General features: G+C 70.7%; 4 protein-coding genes across 4 annotated transcripts; all 4 read left to right on the top strand.

The window, feature by feature from the left end:
* Positions 1–200: 200 nt before the first annotated feature.
* EMIHUDRAFT_216667 (hypothetical protein) lies at positions 201–881 on the top strand (the record flags this gene model as incomplete). Its single annotated transcript, XM_005761649.1, has 1 exon — positions 201–881. The coding sequence occupies one exon, from the start codon at positions 201–203 to the stop codon at positions 879–881; it is 681 nt and encodes a 226-aa protein (XP_005761706.1).
* Positions 882–3,544: 2,663 nt separating this feature from the next.
* Positions 3,545–4,447, top strand: EMIHUDRAFT_216669 (hypothetical protein; the record flags this gene model as incomplete). The annotated part of the gene is made up of 1 exon (XM_005761650.1): positions 3,545–4,447. One exon carries the CDS (start codon positions 3,545–3,547, stop codon positions 4,445–4,447), a length of 903 nt encoding a protein of 300 aa, XP_005761707.1.
* Positions 4,448–4,660: 213 nt separating this feature from the next.
* Positions 4,661–22,401, top strand: EMIHUDRAFT_216670 (hypothetical protein; the record flags this gene model as incomplete). The annotated part of the gene is made up of 43 exons (XM_005761651.1): positions 4,661–5,380; positions 5,766–5,860; positions 6,275–6,312; positions 6,418–6,788; positions 7,056–7,370; positions 7,485–8,120; positions 8,221–8,471; positions 8,908–8,970; positions 9,043–9,082; positions 9,213–9,338; positions 9,445–9,774; positions 9,910–9,959; positions 10,035–10,185; positions 10,258–10,584; positions 10,722–10,823; positions 11,092–11,211; positions 11,308–11,562; positions 11,638–11,688; positions 11,766–11,891; positions 12,045–12,266; positions 12,476–12,601; positions 12,692–12,958; positions 13,031–13,201; positions 13,316–13,600; positions 14,003–14,769; positions 15,196–15,340; positions 15,503–15,907; positions 16,161–16,208; positions 16,520–16,927; positions 17,365–17,618; positions 17,694–17,850; positions 18,102–18,284; positions 18,507–18,594; positions 18,678–18,726; positions 18,817–19,273; positions 19,415–19,461; positions 19,704–19,890; positions 20,004–20,099; positions 20,301–20,966; positions 21,087–21,602; positions 21,795–22,038; positions 22,159–22,217; positions 22,393–22,401. 43 exons carry the CDS (start codon positions 4,661–4,663, stop codon positions 22,399–22,401), a joined length of 10,023 nt encoding a protein of 3,340 aa, XP_005761708.1.
* Positions 22,402–24,564: 2,163 nt separating this feature from the next.
* On the top strand, positions 24,565–25,963 carry EMIHUDRAFT_216671 (hypothetical protein; the record flags this gene model as incomplete). The annotated part of the gene is made up of 5 exons (XM_005761652.1): positions 24,565–24,774; positions 24,849–24,929; positions 25,003–25,068; positions 25,339–25,692; positions 25,787–25,963. 5 exons carry the CDS (start codon positions 24,565–24,567, stop codon positions 25,961–25,963), a joined length of 888 nt encoding a protein of 295 aa, XP_005761709.1.
* Between the last annotated feature and the right edge of the window lie 282 nt (positions 25,964–26,245).

The following is a 26,245-nucleotide window of genomic DNA, read 5'->3' on the forward strand; positions in this document are numbered from 1 at the left end:
ATAAAGAGAAGGATCTCCAGAAGAGATGGGCGACGCACGAACACAGAGGCACAGCGCGTAAGTCGACGTCTAAGAGCAAAAGAAGCGCCCGGAACATTTTTTCCCCTAACTCTCGGACGTCCCACCCCGGGAGCAATCGTCGTGCGCCAGCGCGCGGCCTTCGGGCGGGGGGCTGCGCCTCGCTGCCCCACCCCCCAGCGATGCCATCCGTCAAGTCGGCCGTGTCCGCCGCGATCGACGCCATCGGAGGCGTCTCCCGGATCGGCGAGGACCCCGATTCGCTCATCCTCTTCAACGCCGCCTTCAGTGTCTGCTCCGAGAAGTGCCGCACCGTCATCCGGGAGACGGGCTTCTCGCACACCAACGTCAACGTGGACCTGACCACGATGATCAACTACGATCCGAGGTACGTGGCGCTGAGGCTCATGGCGTGGGATCATGCGATGCCGCTCGCCGGAGAGATCGCCGGCTGGACGGGGAGCAGCTCGATGGCCAAGACTGGCTTTGACCCATGCGTGGTGCCGCTCCTCGTGGACATGAAAGCCAACGGAGGCGAGGGCATGGTCATCGTCGACTCGGCGGTGATCTGCAACTACCTCGTCAGGCTGGCTGGAGGTGCGCTCATGCCGACGGAGCCACACCAGCTTGCGCTCGTTCAAAAGCACATCGCGCTCGTCGATGACGCTCCTCACCCGGCGCTACTGTACGACGCGCTCCCCGCCAAAGACCTCCGCCCGGCCTACCTGAAGCATCTCACGGCTGGAGGCGGCCTCCACTTGCAGCAGATCCGCAAACTCAAGAATTATCTGGCGCAGGAGGGCAATGGGCTAGATTCCCATGTTTCACCACAAGCGCCAAACTGCTTCACCGCGCGCTGCTGACAGCGTCAAGTGCGGCCCTTAGCTGAGTATAGCACGAAGTGGGCGTCGAGGGGGCCTATAGTAGAGTGTGAGCCCGCGCGCTGCAAAGCTCGAGTGTGGGCGATGGCGCGAGCTGGGCCATGTACTAATTGCGTGTGACTGTTTCTGCCGTCTTTGAGGGGGCGTGGGCGTAGGAGTGGCGCTCTGCTACCCTTGCAGTCGAGCGCCTTCTCTCAGCTCCATTGCCTCTAGGAGAACAGCCAGGCTCGGACTGGACACCAACGCGGTATGGGTGGACGCTAGCCGGAATGATGACGACACGCACGAGCGACTCACAAGACACACAGCTAGCTGGCTGCCATCACCTCCCCTGCTCTCCAAGGAGAATATCCCCGCGCGATTTCTTTTTCTATCCCCAAGTTCCGCCGCGATTGAGCATTCTTGTCCCATGCAAACCGCTTCGAGGCCGACCGCTCCGAGGCCACCAGTACCAGTGCCAGTGAAGGTCAAACACGAGAACAAGGCAGCTACGACGGAGGGCACGGATCCTCTCGTCGCGGCCACCTCTGCGCCCGGCAAGTGCTGCTCGTCGGGCTGCGGCAAGTGCTGCTCGTGGGGCTGCGACGTGTGCTGCTTGTGGTCGTACGAGTGGGCGTGCCTTCTGCCTCGCTGGTTCTTCCGCGGCATTTTTCCGGGGGGTTGGTGGGTTGAAACGGGGGCGACACCGCCGCTCGACCCGCCTTCTTCGGCAACAAAGACTGCGATTGGCAATGGCCTATTCGTGCACATCGACTACGACAGCTGGAACGAGCACTTGTACGACGTCATCCCTGTCTGGGTCGAACTCCGGGGCCCGGTCACGGAGGCGCTCGAGATATCCATTTCCTTTGACGGCTCCGTCAACCTCTCGGTGGCAAAAGTAGTGGCAGGTCGCGGCTGGGAAACGGCGGCGGCGGCGCCCACGAGCGTTCCGGTCAAGACCATCGTCCAGCCCGGAACCACCGTCCCCTTCGCGCTCCTCATGCCGAATTCCAAGTTCCGACAGTGGGAGCTAAAGTGGGCTGCCCGTTGGCAGGGCGACTGGGTCAAGCCCACCGACCCGTGCGGCCCGGACTTAAAGTGCGCGGCGCTCGACCGGCGGGTGTGCGAGCTGGAAACGACGGTGCGCAGCATGCTGCGGGCGGAGGCGGCGTTACCAGCAGACGTTTTCGCTTTCGCGGAGGCGCAGCGTGCCGAGTAGTGCAGCTGTGGCATGAGTCGGTCGGAGGAAGGAGATGCGATCGCGGGCTGTGAGCGCGCATGCCGTCAATGAGAGCCCTTTTAGAGAGAGATTTTGTGCTGATTCTTTTGGTGTGTACCTGTGTTAGTGCCAGTGCGCGCCAGTCCCGTGCCTAGTGTGGTGTCTCGTGCGAGAAGTTGTAAAATTCTTTTTGAGCACGGAGCTCTCGCACCCGCATTGCCGTTTAGCCGTTAACGGAGTCGCTTAGGCGGCGCTCCGGTGGTGTGCCTGTGATAGTGCTAGCACGCGCCAGTTCGCACCTGTGTCGAGCCTGTCTCTGTAGAGTTGTTTTGTTTAAATTCTAATTTCTGTGCATAATAACTCCAAGAATCACAACAAGCCATGGCCCAGTCAAACACAAACTACAGCTAGCATATGAATGATCTAAATATGCTAGTTATCGTAACATCTAACAATCCCATGACCCATATGCTTTAGTCTCAAAAACGCGCCAAGCTAGGCGCTCAGCGGCCCATGATTCATGGACGCCCCAAGGGAGTCTGTGAGCGGCGCCCCCAAGCACAGGGTTGTCCTCGCACGCCCATTCCTCTTCCCCACCCATCAAGCACTCAAAGATGCTCGCGAGAGGTCCTCACGGGAGGTCCACACAAGAGGTCCTCACAAGAGGTCCTCTCAGAGGCATCGCGACGCGTTGACGTCCCCAAAAGAGCGCCTGTGGGACGGCCAACCGATGACAACTCGACAGGATGACTATGCCGAGAGGTGAGACTCCCCTTCCTCGCCTCTCTACGATTCGGAGGTCGACACAAGTGGATGAGCGTGATGTGCTTCCTGGTGGTAATTCATCTTTTTCATTTCGTGCTGTTCGCGCCGTTACCACCTTTACGCGGTGAGGACCTCTCGTGAGGACCTCCCGTGTGGTGAGGACCTCTCGCAAGCATCTTTGAATGCTTGGGCGGGGAAGAGGAAGGGATGTGCGAGAAAGCAACCTGCTTGTCCGCGTCGCCTCATGAACAAAAACACTCTCAATCCAAGTGCTCCAATCATGGGCCGCTGAGCGCCTATATAGGTCTCTTTCGCCTGCGAATTCGAGACACAACCAAGCAGGCGCTTATACAAAGAGAATGGGATTCGTAATGATTAGTTGAGTTGTATGTGTGCTTGCTCCGCCGGAAAGTGTGCAGGAAGTTTTCTTCTTTGTCTGAAATTCTTTTTAAGGTCTTCTCTTCTTTGCCTTGAGCGCGCGCGCGGCCGGGTCTTTGAGCCCCCCCCCCCCGCCCGACGATTTCTTTTCCTTGTTCTTTTCGCTTCTTGCGCTCTATGTTCTTTTTCCCGTGCCGTCAATCCCGTGCGTGTCGTGCGAGGGAGTTGGTGACGAGAATTCTTTTTTGTGCGCCTCTCGCTATACCCAGAGACGACGCCGCGATTGAGCTTGCTTGCCGTCATGCAAACCGCGTCCTCGAGGCCGACGGCGCCGAGGCCGCCGGTGAAGACGATCAAGGACGAGAACAATCTCCTCGCGACTGCCTCCAACAAGTGCTTCGCGTGGGCGTGGGCAGCCGGGCCAACGGCGACGACAGACGCAATGGCGACGGAAACGGCCAATCTCGTCGCGAATGTCTCATCAGAGCCCGGCAAGTGCTGCTCGTTGGGCTGCGACGTCTGCTGCTCGTTGGGCTGCGGCAAGTGCTGCTCGTTGGGTTGCGGCAAATGCTGCACGCGGTCCTTCTCGTGGGCATGCTGTCTGCCTCGTTGGTACTGCTCGTACGCGTACAGGTGGTTTTGGTCTTGCCGTGGGAAGTGGCCGGGCACCGGCACTGATGCCGATGCCACTCCGCCGCTGCTCCCTCCTTCTTCTGCAGAGAAGACCGCGATTGGCGATGGCCTATTCGTGTTCGTCGACTACGACATCTGGAATGACCACGTGTACGACGGCATCCCTGTCTGGGTAGAGGTGCCAGCCACGCCTGTCGAGGTAGCCATTTCCTTTGACGGCTCCGTCAACCTCTCGGTGGCAGGGGCAGGGCGCGGCTGGGACACGGCGGCGGCGGCGGCCACGGCAGTCGAGACCCTCGTCGAGCCCGGAGGTCCCGTCCCCTTCGCGCTCCTCATGCCGGTAGCCAAGAACCGACTGTGGAAGCTGAAGTGGGTTGCCCGATGGCACTTCGTGATCCCGCCGCCGCCGGATCCGTGCCCGCCGGAGCCGTGCGCCGACCTCAAGTGTGCGGCGCTCGACCTGCGGGTGTGCGAGCTGGAGACGACGGTGCGCACCATGCAGCGGGCGGAGCTGCGCCCAGAAGACGTCTTCACTTTCGCGGAGGAGCAGCGCGCGCGCGTGGAGCTCTAGAGTGGAGTGGGTGCCCCGTTCTTGTTTCTTTTCACGCTTCTTGTAAAATTCTTATCTCGGCTTCTGTGATGAGGACGACGGCTTCTGGAAGCCGTCGTCTGCGCCTTGCCTGTGGTGCGTGTAAGCAAGAAAGAACGAGAACAGGACCCAAGGGAGGGATGAGAAGACGGCACGCCGCCACCACAATTTTATTTTTTTTCGAGCGGACGACGAATGCAGGCTACGTACCCGCCTTCGGCGACGTCCGCGTCGTCGCTCCTGCTGCTCGCATCCGACGAGGGCCCTTCCACCCGCCGCCGCGCCGCGCGTGAGCTCTGCCATCGCGTCGGATCCACGCCGGCGGCGCGTGCGGCGCTGCTCGAGCACCTCGGTGACGGTGGCGAGGAGGAGGAGGAGAGCGATGAGAGGCTGGCGGGCCCTCCGCTCGTGCTCGATCCGGACTATCGAGCGGCTGCTGTTGAGACGCCGCTGCTTGCGGCGCCGGCGTGGGGCTCGGGAGCGCTCGTCGAGACCGAGCACGCACGGCGCTGCCTCCGGCTCCTCTCGCTCTCTCTTGAGCTGCGGAGGCCGGTGCTGCTCTCCGGACCGCCGGGCGCCGGGAAGAGCACGCTGCTCTCCGCCTTGGCGCTCGCCGCGGGCCAGCACGACAAGATGGTGACCGTCCACCTCGACGAGCAGGTCGACTCCCGCTCGCTGCTCGGCGCGTACGTGTGCGGCTCGACGCCCGGTGAGTTTGTGTGGCAGCCGGGTGTGGTGGCGCAGGCGGCGGTGCACGGGCGCTGGCTGCTGCTCGAGGACGTGGACCGCGCGCCGCTCGAGGTCATGTCCGCCCTCGCACCCCTCCTCGAGCGCGGCGTCCTTTTCGTCCCCGGGCGCGGCACGTCGCACAGCGCCGCGCAGGGCTTTCGCCTGTTTGGCACAGTCACCAGCACCGTCGGGACGGGCGGCGGAGGAGGCGGCGCGGCGGCGGCGCGGGCGGCGGAGCGGGCGGTCTGGCAGCCCGACCTCTGGCAGCACGTCCACATCCCCTCGCCGCCCGCCTCCGACCTCGAGGCCTACCACACCACCCAACGGGGCTGAACCCACACTGGGTTCGACACGCTTGGAGGTATGGTACTAGGCGGTAGTCTGTGCGTCGCACCGCCGGCTGCGCGCCGCGGCGCCGCGGCTCGTCCGCTGCTTCCTGCAGCTGCAGGCCGCCTCGGGAGGGGAGGCGGTGGCGGCGGCGGGGGAGGCGGGACCGGGAGGCGGGGGTTGGACGCAGGTCTCCCCACCCGCCGCCCCGCCCCTTGCCTCCGCCACCGCGCCGTCGGGCGAGGGAGCTTCGCTGGCGGAGGCGGCCGAGGCGGAGCTGGCGTCGGCGCGGCTGTCGCTGAGCGGCGGCCGCGCCTTCTCGTCGCGAGAGCTGTTTCGGTGGTGCGCGCGGATGGAGGCGGCGCTCGCCGCATGCGGCGCCGAGCTTCCCCCGCCGCAGGAGGAGGGTCGGCTGACCTCCTTCTTCCGCGAGCTGGTCGTCACCGAGGCGCGCCTCTGTCGCGGTGTAGTCGAGATCTAGTCGAGATGCAGGCGAGATGCAGTCGAGATCGTGACGCCCTCTGTGAGCCTGCCGGAGATATGGGGAGATGTGGGGAGATGTGGGGAGATGTGGGGAGATGTGGAGAGATCGGCGCCCTCTGTGAGCCTGCCGGAGCACTCCTCGTCACAGGCGCTCGACACGTTTGCTTCCCCTGTCCGACGCGACGCGCCGCGCCAGAAGCTCGCCGCGCTTATCGCCGCCCAATGGTCCCTCCCCGCTCCGCAGCTCCGCCACCTGGTCCAGCTGCGCAGGCCCGAGCTCAGCCTTTCCGACGGCGTCCTCGCCATCGGTCGCGCCCGCCTGCCGCTGCCCCAGCCGACTGCGGCGGCCGAGGCGGCGGTGGCGGGCGCGGGCGGCGGCTTCGCGGCGACACGCCACGCCCTCGTCACGCTAGAGCGGGTCGCTGCTAGCGTGGCGCTCGGCGAGCCGCTGCTTCTGGTCGGCGAGACGGGGACCGGCAAGACGACCGTCGTGCAGCAGCTCGCGTCGATGCTCGGCCAGAAGCTGCTGGTGCACAACCTCTCGCAACAGAGCGACGCGTCGGAGCTGGTTGGGGGGTACCGGCCCGTGCAGCCGCGCCACGTGTACGCGCCCTTCGCCGCGCGCTTCGAGGACCTCTTCTGCCGCACCTTTTCGCGCTCCAAGAACGGGCCCTTCCTCTCCAAGCTGGCGCAGCGGCTCGCCAAGGGCGAGTGGGCGAGGCTGGTGGCGATGGCGGTTGGAGCCTGCAACTCTCACGCGGCGGCGCGGGCCAAGGAGCGCTGCGTAGAGCCTTCCAGCGGCGGCGGCGGCGGCGGAGGAGGAGGAGGAGGAGGAGGAGGAGGAGGCGGAGGAGGCGGAGGAGGCGGCGGAGGAGGAGGAGGAGGCGGCGGCGGCGGCGCGGGCGCGGCCTTGGACGAGGAGTGGGAGAGCTTTGCGGCAGAGGCTGGCCGTCTCCGACACCAGCTGCGGCGCGAGGCGCAGGGCGGCGTCGACATGTCCGGGACACGTCCACGACACGTCCGAGAAGTGTCGCGTAGGCGCGAGGCGCAGGGCGGCGTCGGCGGCGCCGCGTTTGCGTTCGTCGAGGGCGCGCTGGTTCAGGCCGTCCGCGAGGGGCATTGGCTGCTGCTGGACGAGGTTAACCTAGCGGCACCGGAGACGCTGCAGCGCGTCGCGGGCTTGCTCGAGGCGGGCGGCTCGCTCGCCCTCACCGAGAAGGGCGAGGCCGACGCTGTACCGCGCCACCCAAACTTCCGCCTCTTCGCCGCGATGAACCCACCGACCGACTTTGGCAAGAAGGAGCTGCCCGCCGGCATCCGCTCGCGGCTGACCGAGCTATACGTGCCACGCCTTTCCTCGCCCGAGGTGAGACTAATAAGACCGCGCCAGAGTGACAGTGATGAGAGTAGCAATGAGAACCGCCATAATGAGAGCCCTAGTCTCAATCGCAATCATCACCGCAACCCCTCTCATCGCCAGGACCTGTCGCTGATCGTGATTGCCTACCTCGGCCCGCTGCTGCCCTCGCCTCCCGTCGGCCCAATCGTCGCCTTCTACCAAGCCGCCCTCGACGCAGCCGCCACAACGCTGCTCGACGGCGCCGACCAGCGGCCAGAGTACTCCCTGCGCACCCTCTGCCGCGCGCTGAGCTACGTGCGCGCCGCCGTGCCGCTCGGGTACGGCTTGCACCGCTGCTTGTACGACGGGTTCCACATCACCTTCGTCGCGCAGCTGCAGGCGCGCTTCCAGCCGCAGGTCGAGGCGCTGCTACTTCGCCATCTGATGCCTCCGAAGCCAAACAAGCCGCCCCGCCCGCCGCCAGCGAGGGCGCCTGCCCGGCCTTCGGGCGACGGCTGGGTCGAGATCGGCGGCTTCTGGCTGCAGACGGACCCTCGGCACACCGCGTCGGCCGAGGACCCGCGCTTCATCGTCACCCCCTCGATCGAGGCGCGCTTCCGCCAGCTAGCGCGCATGGTGGCGGCGGGCCGGTACCCGGTCCTGCTGCAGGGGCCGACCTCGGCCGGAAAGACGTCCGTGATCGAGCGGCTCGCCGCGGCGACGGGGCACGTCCTGCTGCGAATCAACAACCACGAGCACACCGACGTGCAAGAGTATGTCGGCGCCTTTGCGCCCGACGAGCACGGCAAGCTCGCCTTTCCGCCGTACCTCCGCATACGCATATCTCCCCACATCTCCCCCGCATCCCACAGGTAAGCTTGTCTTCCGCGACGGCGCGCTCACCACGGCAGTGCGGCACGGCCACTGGGTCGTGCTCGACGAGCTCAACCTGGCGCAATCGGAGGTTCTGGAGGCGCTGAACCGGCTGCTCGACGACAACCGCGAGCTGCACATCCCCGAGACGGGCGAGACGCTCACACCGCACGCGCACTTCATGCTCTTCGCGACGCAGAACCCGCCCGGCGCCTACGGAGGCCGGAAGGTCCTCTCGCGCGCGTTCCGCAACCGGTCCGCGCAAACCGTCGCACGCACATTGCCCCTCGTAGAGCATTGAGCCTCGCTCTGCTCGCTCATTCTCTGTCACTGCCCATGCACTCGGGGCGCAGCGGGCCCTCTGCCCTCTCTCTCTCTCTCCATCCTGCTGTGGCGAGGGTGTCTGCTCCACTCCTCCACCTGGCCTTCAGGTTCCTCGAGATGCAGACCGATGAGATCCCCATATCTCCCCATATCTCCCCATATCTCCCTCCAGGTTCCTCGAGATGCAGACCGATGAGATCCCCACATCTCCCCATATCTCCCCATATCTCCCTCCAGGTTCCTCGAGATGCAGACCGACGAGATCCCCATATCTCCCCATATCTCCCCATATCTCCCTCCAGGTTCCTCGAGATGCAGACCGACGAGATCCCCACATCTCCCCATATCTCCCCATATCTCCCTCCAGGTTCCTCGAGATGCAGACCGACGAGATCCCTGCGGGCGAGTTGACGACCATCCTCGAGCGGCGGTGCGCCATCTGCACCATACCTCCCGGGTGCTCGAATCCAGTGCGGGTTCACTGCAATGGGTGGTGCGGTAGGTGCGCCATCCCCGCCTCCTTCGCCGCAAAGATGGTATCGGTGATGGGCGAGCTGCAGCGGCGCCGTTCGTCGTCGCGCGTCTTTGCGGGCAAGGCAGACGAGCCGCTCACCGCACCACCCACGGGGCTGAACCCACACTGGATTCGATACCCTGGAGGTATGGTACTAGGCGGGCTTCATCACGCCGCGCGACCTCTTTCGCTGGGCCGAGCGGCGGCCGGGCACGTACCAGGAGCTGGCCGAGGCGGGCTACGCGTTGCTCGCCGAGCGGCTCCGCTCGACGCCCGAGCGGGAGGTGTGCACCTCCCTCTCATCTCCGCCCCCTCCACCCCCTTCCCCTCCTGCCCCCCCCCCCCCAGGTGGTGGCGCAGGTGCTCTGCTCGCTCCTCCCGCGCGTGCAGCTCTGCGCCGAGACACTCTACGAGCGGCTGCTTTGCGGCGCGCCAGGTGGCCCGCCGACCGCCGGGCCGCACGAAGGCGGTACGGTCTGGCTGCCGTCGACCCGCCGGCTCTACGCACTCGTCGCCGCTTGCATGGCCTCCTCCGAGCCGGTCCTGCTCGTCGGGGACACGGGGACGGGCAAGACGACCGTCTGCCAGCTGTATGCGCAGGCGGCGGCGCAGGCCCTCCACATCATCAACTGCCACCAGCACACCGAGGCGGCAGACTTTGTGGGCGGGCTGCGGCCGACGCGCGGCCGCACTCTGCAGCTCGCGGCGCTTCGGGGGCGGGTCGCGGCGCTCGAGGCGGAGGCGGCTTCCGCGCGCGCGGCCAGGGCGAGCGGGCCCGGCGCGCCGGCGGACGGCGGCGCGGGGAGGGAGGGTGGCTCAGGCGCCGCGCCGATGGATTGTGATTGCGCGCCGGAGGAGGAGGACGAGGCGGCGCTCGCGGGCAGACTCGGCGAGCGCGCCGAGGAGTGCCGCGCCCTCCTGGCCGCTGCCCTCGCGCCGCCGGCCGAGGGCGCCGGCGCGACGGAGGCTGCTGCGGCGAGGCTGCGGGCTGCGCTACACGAGGCCGAAGCGCTGGCCGACGAGCTGCGCGCGGCGGCCGCGCTGTTTGTGTGGGTTGACGGGCCTCTCGTGACGGCGATGCGCCGCGGCGACCTCCTCCTCATCGACGAGATCTCGCTGGCCGAGGATGCGGTGCGCGATCCGCACCATACCTCCAGGGTTCTCAAATCCAGTGCGGGTTCAGTCCGGTGGGTGGTGCGGTAGGTGCTCGAGAGGCTCAACTCGGTGCTGGACCTGAGCCGCACTCTGACAGTGCCGGAGAAGGGCGAGCGGCAGCTCGAGACGATCGTCGCGCACCCATCCTTCCGGCTCCTCGCCACCATGAACCCCGGTGGTGACTTTGGGAAGAAGGAGCTCTCGCCGGCGCTGCGCAACCGCTTCACCGAGGTGTGGGTGCCTGCGGTCACCGCGCGCGAGGAGCTGCTCTCGCTGCTCTCGCGGACGCTCAGCGCGGCCGACGCGCCGATGGAGGAGGCGGACGCCACCGCCGCCTGGGACGCGGGCGACGCGGCGGAGGCGATGCTCCTCTTTGTCGAGTGGCTGGGGGAGCGGCGCGGCCGCCGCCCAAGCAGCGGGGGGCCGTCCTTGCGCGACCTGCTGGCGTGGGCGTCTGGCTTGCGGGCCATCTCTCCCCATCTCTCCCCAGATCTCCCCATATCTCCGCACAGGCGTGGGCCGGCTTCGTGCGCGAGACGCAGCCGCGGCTCGGCTGGCCGGCCGCCTACGTGCACGGCGCCTGCCTCACCTTCGTCGACGCGATGGGGCTGCAGGTCCCCTCCTCGCGCAATGAGAGCAGTAGTGGCAGGAGGAGAAGAAGTGGTAGTAGTAGTAGTAGTAGTGGTAGCATAGTAGTAACACTCGCCGCAGGTCCCCGCCTCGCGCAATGAGAAAGAGGATGACGGTGGTGAGAGTAGCAATACTAGCGACAGAATCACAATCAGCATGTCGCCGCAGGTCTCCTCCTCCCGCGCCGAGAGGGAGGCGCTCCGCGCCGCGTCCGTGTCGAAGCTCATCTCCCTCCTCCCCACTCACGAGCAGCGCCGCGCCGATCTGTACGTCGGCACCGACACCTTCCCCGCCTTCGCGGCCGGCGCGGCGCCGTCGCCCACAGCCTCGCCCAACGGCGGCACGACGCAGTTCGGGCTCGACCCGTTCTTCGTGCCTCTCGGGGGCGGCGCGCCCTGCGCGGGCGGCTTCTCGCTGGCCACGCCGACCCCGCGCGCCAACGCCTTCCGCGTGCTGCGGGCGATGCAGCTGCGCAAGCCCGTCCTTCTCGAGGGCTCGCCTGGCGTCGGCAAGACCTCGCTGGTGCAGGCGCTCGGCGCGGCGTGCGGTCACGCCGTCGTGCGCATCAACCTGTCGGAGCAGACGGACCTGATGGACTTGCTCGGCTCGGACTTGCCGGTCGAGGGCGCGCCGCCGGGGACGTACGCCTGGCAAGACGGGCCATTCCTGGCCGCGCTGCGGTCCGGGCACTGGGCCATCCTCGACGCGCGCATGCGGGGACGCGTCCGGGACACGTCCGCGACACGTCCGAGACGGGTGCGGTAGGTGATCCTCGACGAGCTCAACCTCGCCCCCCAGGCCGTGCTCGAGGGGCTAAACTCGTGCCTCGACCACCGCGCGACCGTCTACGTGCCCCGAGCTCTCGCCGCCTCCGTCGAGTGCCCGCCCGGGAACGGCGTCTCTTCACACCTCTGGTCTGTGAACAGGTGCCCGAGCTCGCCGCCTCCTTCGAGTGCCCGCCCTCGTTCCGCGTGTTTGGATGCCAGAACCCGCTGCAGCAGGGCGGCGGCCGCAAGGGGCTGCCAAAATCGTTCCTCAACCGCTTCACGCAGGTGGCGACCCTCCCTTCCCTCCAAGGGTATCGAACCCAGTGCGGGTTCAGTCCTGTGGGTGATGTGGTAGCACGCGTGCGGTGTGGGCACGTGTCCCATACCTCCAAGGGTATCGAACCCAGTGAGGGTTCAGTCCCTTCGGTGGTGCGGTAGGTGTGGATGGAGGAACTCGACACGGCGGACATGCGCGCCATCGCCGGCTCGCTCTTCGCCGCGCTGGGCGCGCCCCTCCTCGAGCAGCTCGTCGGCTTCGTGCGCGCGCTGCAGGCGGCGCTCGCGAGGCGCGAGTTTGGCGCCGCGGGGGGGCCGTGGGACTTCAACTTGCGCGACGTGTTCCGCTGGTGCGAGCTGATGCTCGCCGAGCAGGCGCCAGCGGTAGCACCTGCTTCTCACAACGACCACTCTTCTTATTGTTAATGCTCGCTGACCAGCCACCGCTAGCTAGTCGGCGGTGAACTGACTAATGCTCGCCGAGCAGGCGCCTCGAGGTCACCCGAGGTTACCCGAGATTACCCGAGATTACCCGAGATTAGGCGCCGCCGCACTGGCGGCCCGGCGCCTTCCTCGACGCGCTCTTCCTGCAGCGCTTCCGCTCGGAGTCCGACCGCAAGGCGGCGCTCCGCCTCTATCGCGAGTCGATGGGCGGCTGCGACGCCGCTCAGCTGCCGCCGCTGCAGCCGCACTTCGCTGTCTCCTCGCGGTGGGTTCAGGTGGGCTGCGCGTGGCTGCCGCGCGCCGCGGCGCAGCTGCCGCCGCCGCCGCCGCTGCAGCTTCTGCACGGCATGCTGAGGCCGCTTCAGGCGCTGATCCTCGGCGTGCGGATGGGCTGGATGTGCGTGGTCAGCGGCGAGGGCGGGGCGGGCAAGTCGTCCTCGCTGCGCCTGCTCGCGCAGCTGTCGGGAGCGCGGCTCGAGGAGACGGTTCTCTCCACGGCGACCGACACCACCGAGCTGCTTGGCTGCTTCGAGCAGACCGAGCTCTCGCGGCTTCAGCTCGAGACGCTGCAGGAGGCGGACGAGCTGGGCCGCAGCCTGATCAGCCAACTGGCCGTGGTCGGTGTCTCGGAAGTGTCTCGGAAGTGTCTCGGAAGTGTCTCGGACACCCAACTGGCCGCGGTCGGAGCCGCCGCGGGCAACAAGGCGTCGGGCGTCGCGCCGCTTGAGCTGGCAGCGGCGCTGCAGGGCGCGCTCGAGACGCTCGCCGCTGACGGCGCCGAGGAGCGTGCCGTGGGGGGGCCTTCACCGCCAGCCGAGTGGAATGAGGCCTTTGAGAGGCGCGCCGTCGAGGCGACCAGCCTGCTGGACTCGGCCGTGGACTGCCTGCGCCGCTCGGCGGGGGCGGCGGCGGGCGATAGCGGCGGCGCGGCGGCGGCGCGCGTGAGCGCCCTGCGCTCGCGCAACGCGGCGATGGCGTCCTTGCGCGAGAGCGGCGGCAAGGGCCGGTTCACGTGGGTTGACGGGCCGCTGGTTCGAGCAATGGAGGGCGGCCACTGGCTGGTCCTCGACAATGCAAACTTGGCAAACCCGTCGGTGCTCGACCGGCTCAACCCGCTCTTCGAGCGCGGCGGCCGGCTGCTGCTGCCCGAGTGCGGCCTCAAGGCGGGCGGGGTCGTCCGCGAGGTGGCGCCGCGCCCCGGCTTCCGCCTCTTCCTTTGCGTCAGCCCTGCCGCCGGCGAGCTCTCGCGAGCGATGCGTAACCGCGGCTTGGAGGTGACGCTGCTGCCGCCGCCCGCCGCCGGGCGCGACGTGCTCTCCATGCTGCGCACCGAGGGGCGCGGCACGCTCGCGGCACGCTCTCTCGACGCGGGGGGCGTGCCCGGGACGGCGGACATGTCTCGGACATGTCGCGGACGCCTCCCAGACGAGGGGGGCGTGCCAGGGGCGGAGCTCTGTCTCGAGCTGCTGGCGGCGCACGCCCAGGCGGGGGCGGCGCGGCCGCGAGCGCTGCTGCACTGCGGCGAGGTGCTCGTGTCGAGGCTGGCGAGCGGGCTCTCCCTGAGGTCAGCACTCACAGACGCGACTGACCTCGCGTACGCCGGCCGCGGGCTGCCGGACGGCGCGCGCGCGGTGGCAGGAGCGGCGCTGGCTCGGTGCGACCCGGCGCTTCTCGAGGGCGGCGGAGCCGGGCTCGCGCTCCTCGGCGCCCTTCGCCTCGACCGCGCGTCCTCCCCCGCCCGTCCAGCGTGGCCGGTTGGCGTATCGAGCGCTGGGTTTGCGGACGAGCCAGAGGCGTGCACCGTTCGGGGGCAAGCCGCACTCGCCGTCCAGCTCGCTGCGTTGGTTCGCGCCGGCGTCGGGTGTCGCCGCGAGGGTTTCGAGTGCCGGCCGGCGGAGCTGCTGCGGCCCGCGCTGCTCGAGTTTGTTCTCCGCGCGAGCGAGCGCGACGCGCGGCGGCGGCGGGCGCTGCTGGTCGGGCTGGCGGAGCGGGCGGGCGCAGAGGCGGAGGACGAGCTTCCCCTCGCCGTGGCGCTGCTCGACGGGCTCCGCTCCTCGCCGCTGGCTCGGGCGGCGGGGTGCGCGCTCCGCGAGGCGTGCGCTGCCAGCGCGCCGCTCCTCCTTGACTTGTGCTCCGATTCGCCTTGCGACCTGCAGCGCTTCAACCCGCCCCTCTTTGATCTCGTCCGCCGGCACGCCGCGCCGCACGCAGCGCCCGACGCGGCCGAGGAGGAGGCGGCGGCCGAGGGCGAGGGGAGAGCCGAGGCGGCTCGAGGGACGGCGTCGGAGGCCGCGGCGAGCCCCAGCGCCTCGTCAGAGCCGGCGGACTCCCCTTGCGCGGAAGCGTGGCGGCGGTACGTCGCGCTGCTCCCGCCGCTGCGCCTGGCGTGTGAGCTCGAGTGGGGAGGGTTGCTCGACACGGCGCGGCTCGCAAGGGCGGCGGAGTGCGTTGCGCCGAGCGAGCTCTCGCTGCTCCAGCTCTCTTACGCGCGCCGCGCCGCCGGAGCGCCGGCCGAGGCCGGGCGCCGCTCGCTGACCGAGGGCAGGGCGGCGTGGGAGGCGCTGGCAGGGACGATCTACCCGGCTCTCGCAGCCATCGGAGACGCGCTCGCCGGCTGGCTCGCGGCGCCCGGCTGCTGCGCCGCGGAGGGCGGACGGCCGCTGCTTGGGCGCCCCTCGGCGCGCGAGGCTGAGCCGCCGCGCGTGGCGGCGGTGCGGGCCGTCGCGCACGCGCGCCGCGCCCTGTGGACCCGCGCAGAGGCGTGCTACCCGTCCGACTCTGTCGCCCAAGACGTGCTCCTACTGTGGCGACCGCTGCTCAAGCGCCTTCGCCGCGCCGCCGCGCCGCCGCTCGCCCTGCCTCTGCCCAGCGCGGCGTCGGCCGCGTGCGACGCGCTCAGCGCAGCGGTCGGCTACGAGTCCTCGCGGCTGGCGCCGCTGCTTTGGAAGCGCGGAGGCCACCCGCAAGCGGCGCCGTCGGCCGCGCTGCTGGCGGCGTACACGCAGCTGCTCGAGGTGGCGGCGTCGGGGGAGGGAGGCGACGAGGCTCTGCAGGCCGGCAGCGCCGGCGAGGCCAGTGGCGCCGGCTCGGCCGCCGCGCCCCTGCGCCGCGCTCTCCTCGTGGGCGCGGCGACCCTGCGCTGCAGCTTCAGCGCCACTCCCTCGACGGCGGCGGAGGAGAGGCGGCTCGTCGAGATCCCGAGCGCCGTGCGCGCCACGCTGCAAGCGGGCCGCCTCGCGCCGGAGCGGGGCGGAGGCCGCCTCGCGCCGCTGGTCGATGCGCGCAGCGCGCGGCACGAGGCCGACCTCCTGGCGCGCCTTGCTAGCCTCTCGTGGCGGCAACAGTCCGAGGGAGACAAGACAGCCGACGGAGTCGAGGCGGCCGGCGCGCCCTCCAGCGCCACCCGTGCGGAGGCCGCCGAGGTCGCGGCGCTCGCCGCCTCCCTTGTCGACCTCGTCGCCGACCATTGCGGCCGGAGCGCGCTCGACGCGGCGCCGGCCCAGTCGTTGCTCTGGCGGCTGCAGGCGCCGCCGACTGCCGAGGCTGGCCGCGCCCCGCCTCTGGGCGGCATCGCGCAGCAGGTGGCGCTGGCGTGGCACCGCCACTTGTGGACCGGCGCTGTTTGGCCGGCCGCGCCCGCCGCCGCGCCCGCCGCCGCGTCGCCTCACCTCTTAGGCGGGGGTCCCTCCCTCCTCCTCCTCTCCACCGACGCCGCGCCGGTCGCCTCCTTGCTGCGGGCCGCGCGAGACGCCCCGATGGTGCGCCGGCGGAGCGTCGAGGGGGACGGAAGGTACCCGAGGTGACCCGAGGTGACCCGAGGCTACCTGCGATTAGGCGGGCCGCCGGAGGGTCGAGGGCGAGCTGCTCTCTTTGTGCAGCAACGTGCTGCTGCCGGCGGCGTCGCGCCGCGGCGGCGCCGCGTCGGGCGCAGCGCTCGATAGGCGCCTCGCGTTGCACTGTCTCAGCCAGACTTTGCATGTCTTTCACCACGCGCTCGGCAGCGACGGAGCGGCGCAGCTGCAGGCGGGAAAGGGGAGGGGGGAGGGGGGGGATTGCCCCCGAGATTTGCCCGAGATGACCCGAGGCTGGCCCCGCGGCAGGCGGTCTTGCGCACGCTCGAGCAGAGCTGCGGCCCTGTGCTCTCCCGCGCCGGGGGCGGCGGCGGCGGCGGCTCTGCCTCACTCACGCCGGAGGCGCGCGGCGCGCTTGGCTCGCTGCTGGGCGCGCTGTACTCGACTCTGGAGCGCTGCGACGAGGCGCCGCTGCGGTCGTGCCTCGAAACCCTCGTCAAGCCGTGCTTGCTCGCGCTGCACGGGGCGGTCGACGCGATGGCCGCCGCGCTGCAAGCCGGCGGGCCGGTCCCGCCGCGCCACTCTTCGCGCGGCCGACTGTGGGTCCACCTCGGGCTCCTGCGCTGGCGGCTGCTCCTCCCGCCCCACCCGGTGGACCCGGCCGCTAAGCACCTCCTCAGGGCGCAGCTCGGCCGCGCGGAGCTGCGCGAGGCGCGGCTGAGCCGCCTTGCCGCGGCGCTCGCGCAAGAGGCGCGCAACGGCGCCACGTGCACGCCTCGCAGTGCGCGGCTAGTCGAGGCCGAGCGAACGGTCGCCGACGCCGTCGACGCGGCGGCGCTGCGCGCGAGCGCTCGGCCGGCGGCGCCGCGGCCGCAGTTTGCGCAGCTGCACGCCGAGCTGCGGTCGTGGGAGGAGTCTCTCGGCGAGCCTGCCTCCACGCTCCGCCTGTCTGCGGACCTGGAGGCGGGCGGCACGGCGGCGGCGCTCGCCAGGGAGGAGGCGTGGCAGCAGGCGGGCGGCTCGCCCGCTCCCCTCTCTCCGCCCCTCGCTCTCGTGCCCCCGGCACAGCCGCGCCACCGTGCCCCCCACACCCCGCCCTCCCTCCCGCCGCCTCCATCTCCCGCCCTCCACCCTCCCTCCTCGCTCCCTTCCCTTCCGTCGCCCTGCCTCCTCGCGCCCCTCCCACCCTCCGCCCTCCCTCGCCTTCTCCCCCCCAGGGGTCCGCCACCTTTCTGCGGCGGCTCGAGATCGCGTACGTCGGCTTCGAGGACGTGGTCTGCCCGCTCCAGCTGGCGCTCTACGAGGTCAAGCACGGCCTTCGGCTGCAGGCGATGGCGGCGTCCCCCACGGTGGTGGCAGCGCAGGACGGCACCGCCGCCACCGACGTCGCGCGGCACGCGTACGCGCTGGTCACCTCGCTGCTGCGCTTCCCCGCCGCCGACCGCGACGGCCCCGACGGGCGGCTGCCGCGGCTGGAGCCGCTGCTGCTACCGCTCCCCTCGTGCGTGGGCGCGCAGCCCGCTCCCGCCCACGCCCCCTCGGCCGGCGGGGGCGGCAAGAGGGCCGCGCCGCCCAGCGAGCCCCAATCGCGCGGCAGCCGGCTCTCCACCCACACGGCGATGCTCGTGCTCGCCTTGCGGCGGCTGTACGTCGACGTGCTCGTCGACGGCCGCGCGGGCGGCGGCCACTTGCGCGCCGTCAACCGCATCGTCGGGTCGCTGGTCAAGGCGCACGTCGAGGCGGAGGAGGCGGAGGCCCCCCCCCCCGCCGGGGCGTGGGAGTTTTTCCGAAAAAAGGCCCGGGGGCCCCCCTTCCCCCCCCTCCCTCCCTCCCCTCCCTCCCTCCCCTCCCCTTCCCCGTGGCCCGCTGACCCCCCCCCCCCCCCGACCCTCCCCCTGGGCCTCGCCCTCCCCCCTCTCTGCTTGCCAACCCCCCCTCCTCCTCGCCGCCCCATCCAACACGTCTATACCCCCCCCTTTTCTAGGCGCGCGAGCACGGCGCGGCCGCCACCGACGGGCAGGCGGAGGAGGCGGCCGCGCTGCGCGCGCTCTTCCCCGACTTTCGCGACGCCTTTGCCGATCTCGAGGCGGCGGCGGCGGAGCGGGACGGCGGCGGCCTGCCCATGGACGTGGACGACGACACTGAGGAGGGCGGCACGGAGGAGGAGGTCGAGGAGGCCGCGACGCCGGCCCCGGGCGGCGATCAGGCCGCCGAGGCCGGCACGGCCGCCGCGGGCGGGCTGCAGGTGGATGCCGCCCTCATCCTGCGCGCGCTCGCCTACCACGAGCGCATCTACAGCCTTGCGGCCGAGGGCGGCGGCCCGCCCTCGCCGGGCGCGCCGCGGCTGCGGCGGCCCTCTTGCAGCATGGCTGGCCTCACCGTGTTCGAGGAGGCGGAGGGCGAGGCGCTCGGCGCGCTGCGAGAGGCGCACTCGCTGGCGGCGGCCAGGCTGCTGCCGGACCTCACCGCCGCGAGGCGTGCTCACCGCGGGAAGGGGGGGGGGGGGGGGCTGCGGAGCCTCGCAGCGGGTCCCCGTGACATGGAGGGCCAACCCACCTAGGCTGCTGCCGAGCGCCGTCGACGACGAGACGCGCGCGGCGAGTCTCGCGGTCGCGGCTAATTAACGATTAATTAACTATTAATTAACGATGAATTAGGCGCGCGGCGAGCCTCGCGGTCGCGGCGGGCTGTGTGCAGAGGCTGCGCGGCGGTCGCGCGCCCACCTCGCACGGCGGCTTGCGCGCGGAGGCCGACGCGCCGCGTGACGTGTTTGGCGGAGAGAGCTTGGCCGAGACGACGCGGCTGGAGCCGCTCGTGCGGTCCCTGGTCGACCGCACGGCGGCGCTGCTGGAGGCGTGGCCGGGGCACCCCGCCCTCGTCGCGATCTCGACGCTGTGTGAGCGGCTGCACTCGTTCCGCGCGGACTCGCCGCTGATGCAGTTCCTCACCGGCTGCGAGCTGCTGCTCAAGCGCTGCTGGGAGTGGGAGGGGGTCGCGTGCCGCGAGACGTCGATCAAGCCGCAGATCGACGCCCTCGCCGCCCTCGTCCTCCGGTGGCGCAGGATGGAGGTGGAGGCGTGGCCCGCGCTGCTCCGGCGCGCCGCCGAGCGCGCGCACGACGCGGCGCTCCTCAAGATCTGGGCGCGCCTCTTCCACGTCGTCAACTCGCACCTCTGGGCCGACTCTTCCGCCGCCGCCGCAGCAGACGACGACGCGGCCGACGCTTCCGCCGCCGGGGCCGACGCGGCCGACGCTGCCGACGCCGACCGCGCCGCCCACCTGGCCGAGTTCTTCGAGACCTTCCAGCGGCTGCTGCTCACGGCCGAGGCGGGCGCCTTCGACGCGTGCGCCGCCCTAGCTGCGGAGGGCGTAGTCTGCCACAGCCTTCCACATCCTGCTCGGCCTTCACACCCGCACGTTCACACCCGCTCGCGCACGTCTCCGCGCGGCATCCTCCAGAGCCGGTCTTCCGCGGCACCCCCCCCCGCCTTCACACGGCCTGTCCGGCTCTGGCCGCGCGATGCTCGGCTTGCACCGCTCGGACGCCTTCCCCACACGCCCCGACCCTGCTGCGCCCACGACGCAGGTACCTCTGGCTGATGCGCACCTTTGCGCGCCAGCTCGAGGTGGAGGTGCGCGCCGGCGTGCGGCAGGGGATGGGCGACCAGCGCTGGCGCTACGAGGGGTACGCGTCCATCCTCCACAACCTCGTGAGCTACTACGGCCAGTTCTCCGAGCCGCTGCGCCGCGCCGTCGCCGACAAGCGCGCGCCGGTCGAGGCGCGCCTCAAGGAGTTTGCAAAGCTCGCGCAGTGGAGGGATTAAGTAATTGATTAATTAATTGATTAATTAAGGCGCGCCTCAAGGAGTTTGCAAAGCTCGCGCAGTGGAGCGACCGCAACTACGACGCCCTCCGGCAGTCGGTCGAGCGCTCCCACGCCTCGCTCTCGCGGGGCGTCCGGCTGGTGCAGGAGCTGCTCGAGGTGCCCGCCGCGACGTTGCTGCTCGGCACTCTCAACGGGCAGGAGGGCGCGGCCGCAGACGCCGCCGCAGACGCCGCCACAGACGCCGCCGCCGACGCCGGCGCCGCCAGCGCCGCCGCCAGCGCCGCCGCCGCCGGCGCGCCGCCGCCGCCAGAGGGAAAGGCTGCGGCCGCCTGCCGCGACGAAGGCGGCGCGGCGGAGACGCTGCTCTGTGCCGGGCTGGCGATCGGGCCGGGCGCCCCGCGCGTGGAGGGGTCGTGGGCGGAGGCGTGCGCTTCATCCCTGCGGGCGGGCGCAGGGGCGCCGCCGCTGTCGCAGGTGCCGCGGCTGCCCGCGCTCCGCGCGCGGATGGCGAGCATCTGCCGCGGCTCCATTCTGAGCGCCGCCGCGGCGGCGGGCAGCGCGGAGCGGTGCGAGCGGGTCGACGCGCTGCGCTGCGACATCGTCGCGCGTGCGGCGGAGCTCCGCCCGATGGGCGGCAAGCGCGCGCGCATGGCAAAGCACAAGGCGCTGGTCGACCTGCTCAAGCACCTCGCGGCGCTCGGCCTGTCCTTCGGCTCGGCCGCCGCCGACCCGCGGCAGCACGCGATGGCCGACCTTTTCCAGGTGCGGGCGGCCCCGCTCGACCTCGCTCGCGCCGCGGGCCGCCAGTCGGGCTCGCTCGTCCTGCTCGGCGAGCGCTGGCGGCTGGCTTGGCGGCGCGGCGACGAGCTCTACTACCGCGCGCTGCTCAAGCTGACGCAGCTGAGGGAGGCGCGCAGGCGGCCTCACGAGGACCTGAGCGGGCGCGAGGTGCAAAAGGCGGCCGGCTTCGTCGAGCACGGGTTCGCGCTGCTGCTGCGCCAGCGCGAGGCGCTGCAGGCAGCGGTCGAACACTGCGCCGCTCTGGACGCGCGGCTCGAGCGGCTCGCCAACCTGAGCGCGCGACCTTCCGCCCCTGGGGCGGGGGGCGCGCCGGGCGAGGCGCTTGGCGAGGTGCCTGGCGAGGCGCCTGGCGAGGCGCCTGGCCAGCCGCTGCTGGCGCCGCCGCGCCGCGCCACCTTCGTCCGCCGGGCGGCCGCACTCGGCGCGGCGCTCGTGGCCCAGTGCTTTGAGCACGCGGCCGTCTTCAAGGCCTTTGGAGCCGCGCTCGGCGGCGACGGCGCCGAAGTGCGCTCGGCCGGCGCGGCGATGGAGCGCGCCGCGTGCGAGCTGCAGGCGAGCGCGATCCCCGCCGAGCTCGCCGCGGAGCGCGAGGCGGGCGGCCTAATCACCAGCGACGATGTGGGCCGCGCGTCGGCGTTTGGAGCGACCGTCGCGGCGCTCTCGCGCGAGCTCGAGAGCTGCGCGCGCCGCCTGTCGGAGGAGGAGCGGGAGGTGGCCGCCCCCCTCCTCTCCGCGCTGGACGCGGCGGCGGGCTCGCTCGCCGCCGGCCCGGTCGCCGGTGTGGAGGAGGGGAGCGCCGCCGCGTCGAGCGAGCCGCTGGCGCGCGTCGCCGCGGCGGCGGAGGAGGCGGTGGCGCAAGTGCTGCTGGCGGTGCAAGGGCTGCGCGAAGCCAGCTTGCAGGCCCAGCAGCTGCGCCGCGGCGGCGGAGCCGGCGACGGCGGTGGAGACGGCGGCGGTGGCGGCGGCGGCGGCGGCGGCGGCGGCGGCGGCGACGGCGGCGGCGACGACGATCCCCCTCGGAGCCTGCTCGCCGATCACGAGTCGCTGCAGGCGCTGCTCGCCGCCGCGCGCGCGCCGCACGTCGTGGCCAAGGTGGATGCGCTGCTCGACGCGCTGCGCGAGCTCGGTGCGAGCGGCGCCGACGCGCGGCACCTGCGCCTCGCGTCGCAGCTTGTTGAGCAGGCGCGCCCGCTGCTGTCGCTGCATTTGGCGGCGGCGCGGTGGGCGCTGCACCAGACGCTCGGACTGCACGGCTCTCTGCTCCGGCTCGAGATCGTCCTGCTCGGCACCTTCGGTGAGCTCTTCGCGAAGGGCTATTGCACCGCCTCGCCCGACGAGGACGGCGAGGGCGGCGGCGGCGGCAACGGCGGCGCGGACGACAACGCGGAGGGGACGGGCATGGGCAGTGGCGAAGGCAAGAAGGACGTGTCGGACCAGCTGCAGGAGGAGGGGCAGCTCGACGGCGACGACCTCGTGCCGGAGGAGGAGGCGGCGCGAGGCGAGGAGGGTCGCCGGCAGGAGGGGAAGGAGGAGGAGCGCGCCAAGGACGAGGAGGGGGTCGAGATGACCAACGATTTTGACGGCGAGATGGTGGATGGCCGGGCGGCGGCCGTGTTTCGTTTCCCGAGCCGATCTTTCCGGTGCATAGGCGAGATGATGGACCTCGAGCAGCCCGACGAGGCGAGAAGCTCCGACGAGGAGGGCGAGACGCAGGACGAGCCAGAGCACGCGATGGGCGAGCTGGACGGCCTCAACCTTAGCCGGCGGCCGTCTGTCTCTCCCGCAGCCGCTTTTTTTTTTTGTGGGGGGGTTTGGGGGGTAAAACCAAGAGTTTTTGGACAAACGCCTTGGGGACGCCCCCCAGGGGGGGGAGCCCCACCGGAGGGGGTTTGCTTTTTTTCCGGGTGGGACTTCCCCCCCTCCCCTCCTTTTTTTGGTTCCCCTCCCCTCCCCTCCAAAAAAGGGCCCCCCCCCCCCCCCCCCCCAAAAACCCACCCACCAACCCACCAACCCACCAACCCACCAACCCACCAACCCACCACCCCACCACCCCACCAACCACCACCACTTTTCACCCCCCCCCCCCTCCCCCCCTCCAGGGCGACGAGAAGGTCGAGCGCGACGCGGAGGTTGCGCCGGGCGCCGAGGCGCAGCTCGAGGCCAAGGAGGAGGCGGAGGAGGAGGAGGGGCAGACGGGCAAGAAGCGCAAGCGGGAGGAGGAGGAGGAGGAGGCGCAGCCTGCGGCGGAGAAGGAGGCGCCCGACGGGGCGGAGGGGGGGGAGGATCCGCCGGCGGAGGAGGAGGAGGCGGCAGAGGAGGGCCGGGTCAAGGCCGAGACGGAGTACGAGGACAGCCACTACAAGGACCCCTCCAGGCCCACCCCCGGGGAGGAGGAGGAGGAGGAGGGGGGCGAGGAGGCGGGCGAGATGCCAGAGGAGGCGCCCGAGCAGATGGATGCGGACGACGCCGACGGCGCGGGCGAGGAGGCGGAGGGTGGGGCGGACGACGACGGCGGCGCCGACGCCCCGCCCGCCGCCGAGGAGGCGGCTGCGCCCGAGGGGAGGGATGGGGAGGAGGAGGAGGAGGAAGGCACCGGCGAGGCGCCGCCGCTGGACGAGGGCGCAGAGGCGGACGAGGAGGCGGAGGAGCCGAGCGCGCTGCCCGGCGGCGCCGCCGAGGAGGAGGAGGAGGAGGCCGACGCCGCGCCCGACGCGGAGGAGGCGGCCGGCGAGGAGGGGGAGGCGACGACGGCGCGGAGGGAGTACGATGAGCAGCAGGTGTACGAGGGGGAGGGGGGGCGGTACGCCGCCGGCGAGGCGGCAGAGGCGGAGCGCGCCGACGAGGCCGAGGCGCAGGGCGAGCGGCACGCCGACGAGGCGGCGGCGCAGGCGGCGGCGGCCAGGTCGGGCGCCGGCGAGCGGGAGGGCGGGGAGCGGGCGCAGCAGCAGCAGGCGGGGCCGCAGCAGCAGGGCGGCCCGCCGCCCCGCTCGCAGCGCAGCCGGCCGCAGCCGAACCCGTTCGACGCGCTCGGCGACGCGCTCCAGTCCTTTCACAGGCAGCTGCAGCTGCTGCAGCGGGCGGCGCCGGCGGAGGAGGCGGGGCCCGAACCGCCCGCCGACTCGCCGCCCGAGCAGGGCGGCGGCGGCGGCGACGAGCTGCCCGCCGACGGCGAGTTTGAGGTTGTGGGCCGCAACGAGGCGTCCGACACGCAGGCGCGAGATATGGGGAGATATGGGGGGGCATGGGGGAAATTTTATGGGGGAGATGTGGGGGAGATATGGCGTCCGACACGCAGGCGCGCGTGAACCCGCACCGCCCACGTGACTGAACCCACGCCGGATTCGAGACTCTGGAGGTATGGTACTAGGTGCTCGCCGACGCGGACGAGCCGCGGCTCGCGCAGGAGGAGGGCGCGCCGCCGCCGCCCGAGGAGGCGGCGGAGGCCGCGGCCGACGACCCCGCCGACGAGTCTGGCGGGGCGGGCGCGGAGCCGGCGCCGGAGGAGGAGGAGGCGGCGGCGGAGATGGAGGTCGAGCCTTCGGCCGAGCGGCGCGCTGGGCGCAGGCGAGGGGGTGCGCTTGCCGACGGGGCGGCCGAGGCGGCCGAGGCGGCCGAGGGCGGCGCTGACGGCGGCGAGGAGGAGGCGTGGGATGTGGAGCGCGAGGCGGCCGCCGACGCGGAGGACGCGGGCCGTGTCGGCGCGCCGGCGGGCGGGCGGCTGGCAGGCGCGGAGGAGGAGGAGGCTGCCGCCGAGGAGGAGGCGGCGCAGGAGGCGGCGCTGCGGGAGGAGGCCGAGGACGCGGCCGACAAGCTCGCCCGCATGCGAGAGGAGCTGGAGCGGCAGGTCGCCGGCTGGCAGCTGGGCGGCGAGCGCGCAGTGGAGAGCGAGGCGCTCTGGCGGCGGTACGAGGCGCTGACGGCGCCGCTCTCGCAGGAGCTGTGCGAGCAGCTGCGGCTGATCCTCGAGGCGACGGTCGCGAGCAAGCTGCAGGGCGACTACCGCACGGGGAAGCGCATCTCGATGCGCAAGGTGATGCACCGTCCATCGCCCGGTGAATGGCCCAAGTCGTCAGTTGACGGTAATGGAAAACCCACTTGCGCAAGGTGATCCCGTACATTGCCTCCGGCTTCCGGAAGGACAAGATCTGGCTCCGCCGCACAAAGCCGTCCCAGCGGCAGTACCAGGTGATGCGCCGCATCGCCACGACGCAGAGTCGACCATAGGCGCCTCTGAAAACACGGTCTCGTCTCGTGTCAGGTGATGCTCTGCATTGACGACTCAGAGTCGATGCGCTCGACGGGCGCGGGAGGGCTGGCGTGCGAGGTCGCCCCGCCTCCCCTCTCCTCGTCTCGCCGCACGATCACCCTTCCCCGCCCCCGCTCTCCTTCGTTGCCACACCGCTGCACCACTCCCACTCCCACGACCGCCTTTCCCCGGCCTCCCCCCGTTCCTGATTGCCACCCCACCGTGGCTCTCATTCACTCATTCATCCATGCATTCATTCATTCACTGATTGATTAGATCACCCCCCTGCGGCTCTCATGAATCCACTCCTTCTTGCCCCCCCCCCCCCCCTCCCCCCTCGGCCCTCAGGCGCTCGCGCTGCTGTGCGGCGCCCTCTCGCGCCTCGAGGTTGGGCAGCTCGCCGTCGCCTCTTTTGCCGAGCGGGTGCGGCTGCTGCACCCGTTCGACCGGCCCTTCTCGGCCGAGGCGGGCGCGTACATGCTGTCGCGCTTCTCGTTTGCGGAGAAGGAGACCGACATGGAGGGCCTCCTCCGCACGGTCGTGCAGACGCTGCGTCTCGCGCGCGAGCAGCAGCGCGCCGCGGCGGAGCAGATGCAGCTCGCCATCATCGTGTCGGACGGCCGCCGCTCGCCGTCGTGGGGCGACCCGTCGCTCTGGGTGCGGCGGGCGGCGGAGGAGAACATCCTCCTCTGCTTCGTCATCGTCGACGCGGCGGCCAACAAGGACTCGCTCCTCGAGCAGAGGCCCCCAGACACTCTCCCAGACAGTCCCTCGACACTTCCTCGACACTTCGTAGGACTCGATCCTCGAGCTCAAGTCGGTCAGCTACCCCGGCGGCAAGCTCACCATCTCGAGCTGGATCGACGCCTTCCCCTTCCCGTACTACATCGTGCTGCGCGAGCTGCGCGCGCTGCCGCACGTGCTCTCCGACGCGCTCCGCCAGTGGATCGAGCTCGTGAGTGGGATGAGCTGAGGAGGGGGGGGGGGGGGGGGGACATCCGGCCCCGTGGCCCCTGTGTGAAAAAAAAAGGTGTGTGTGTGAATGTGTCCTTCCAGCGCGTCCTGTCCGAATGTACCTCCCCGTGCGTCTGCTTGGAGCAGCCGTCGCGGGGCCGGCTAGACCTTCCTGCTGCCTGCCCTGGCTAGCACGTTTCAGAGATGTCACCAGCCGTGCCCCAACGGTCTAGCATACACTCAAATGGGCATTTGTGTTTCTGTGTACGTCACTCACATTCATTTACGGTTGGTTCATCGC

This window comes from Emiliania huxleyi (assembly GCF_000372725.1).
Source record: "Emiliania huxleyi CCMP1516 unplaced genomic scaffold EMIHUscaffold_70, whole genome shotgun sequence".
Lineage (NCBI taxonomy): Eukaryota > Haptophyta > Isochrysidales > Noelaerhabdaceae > Emiliania > Emiliania huxleyi.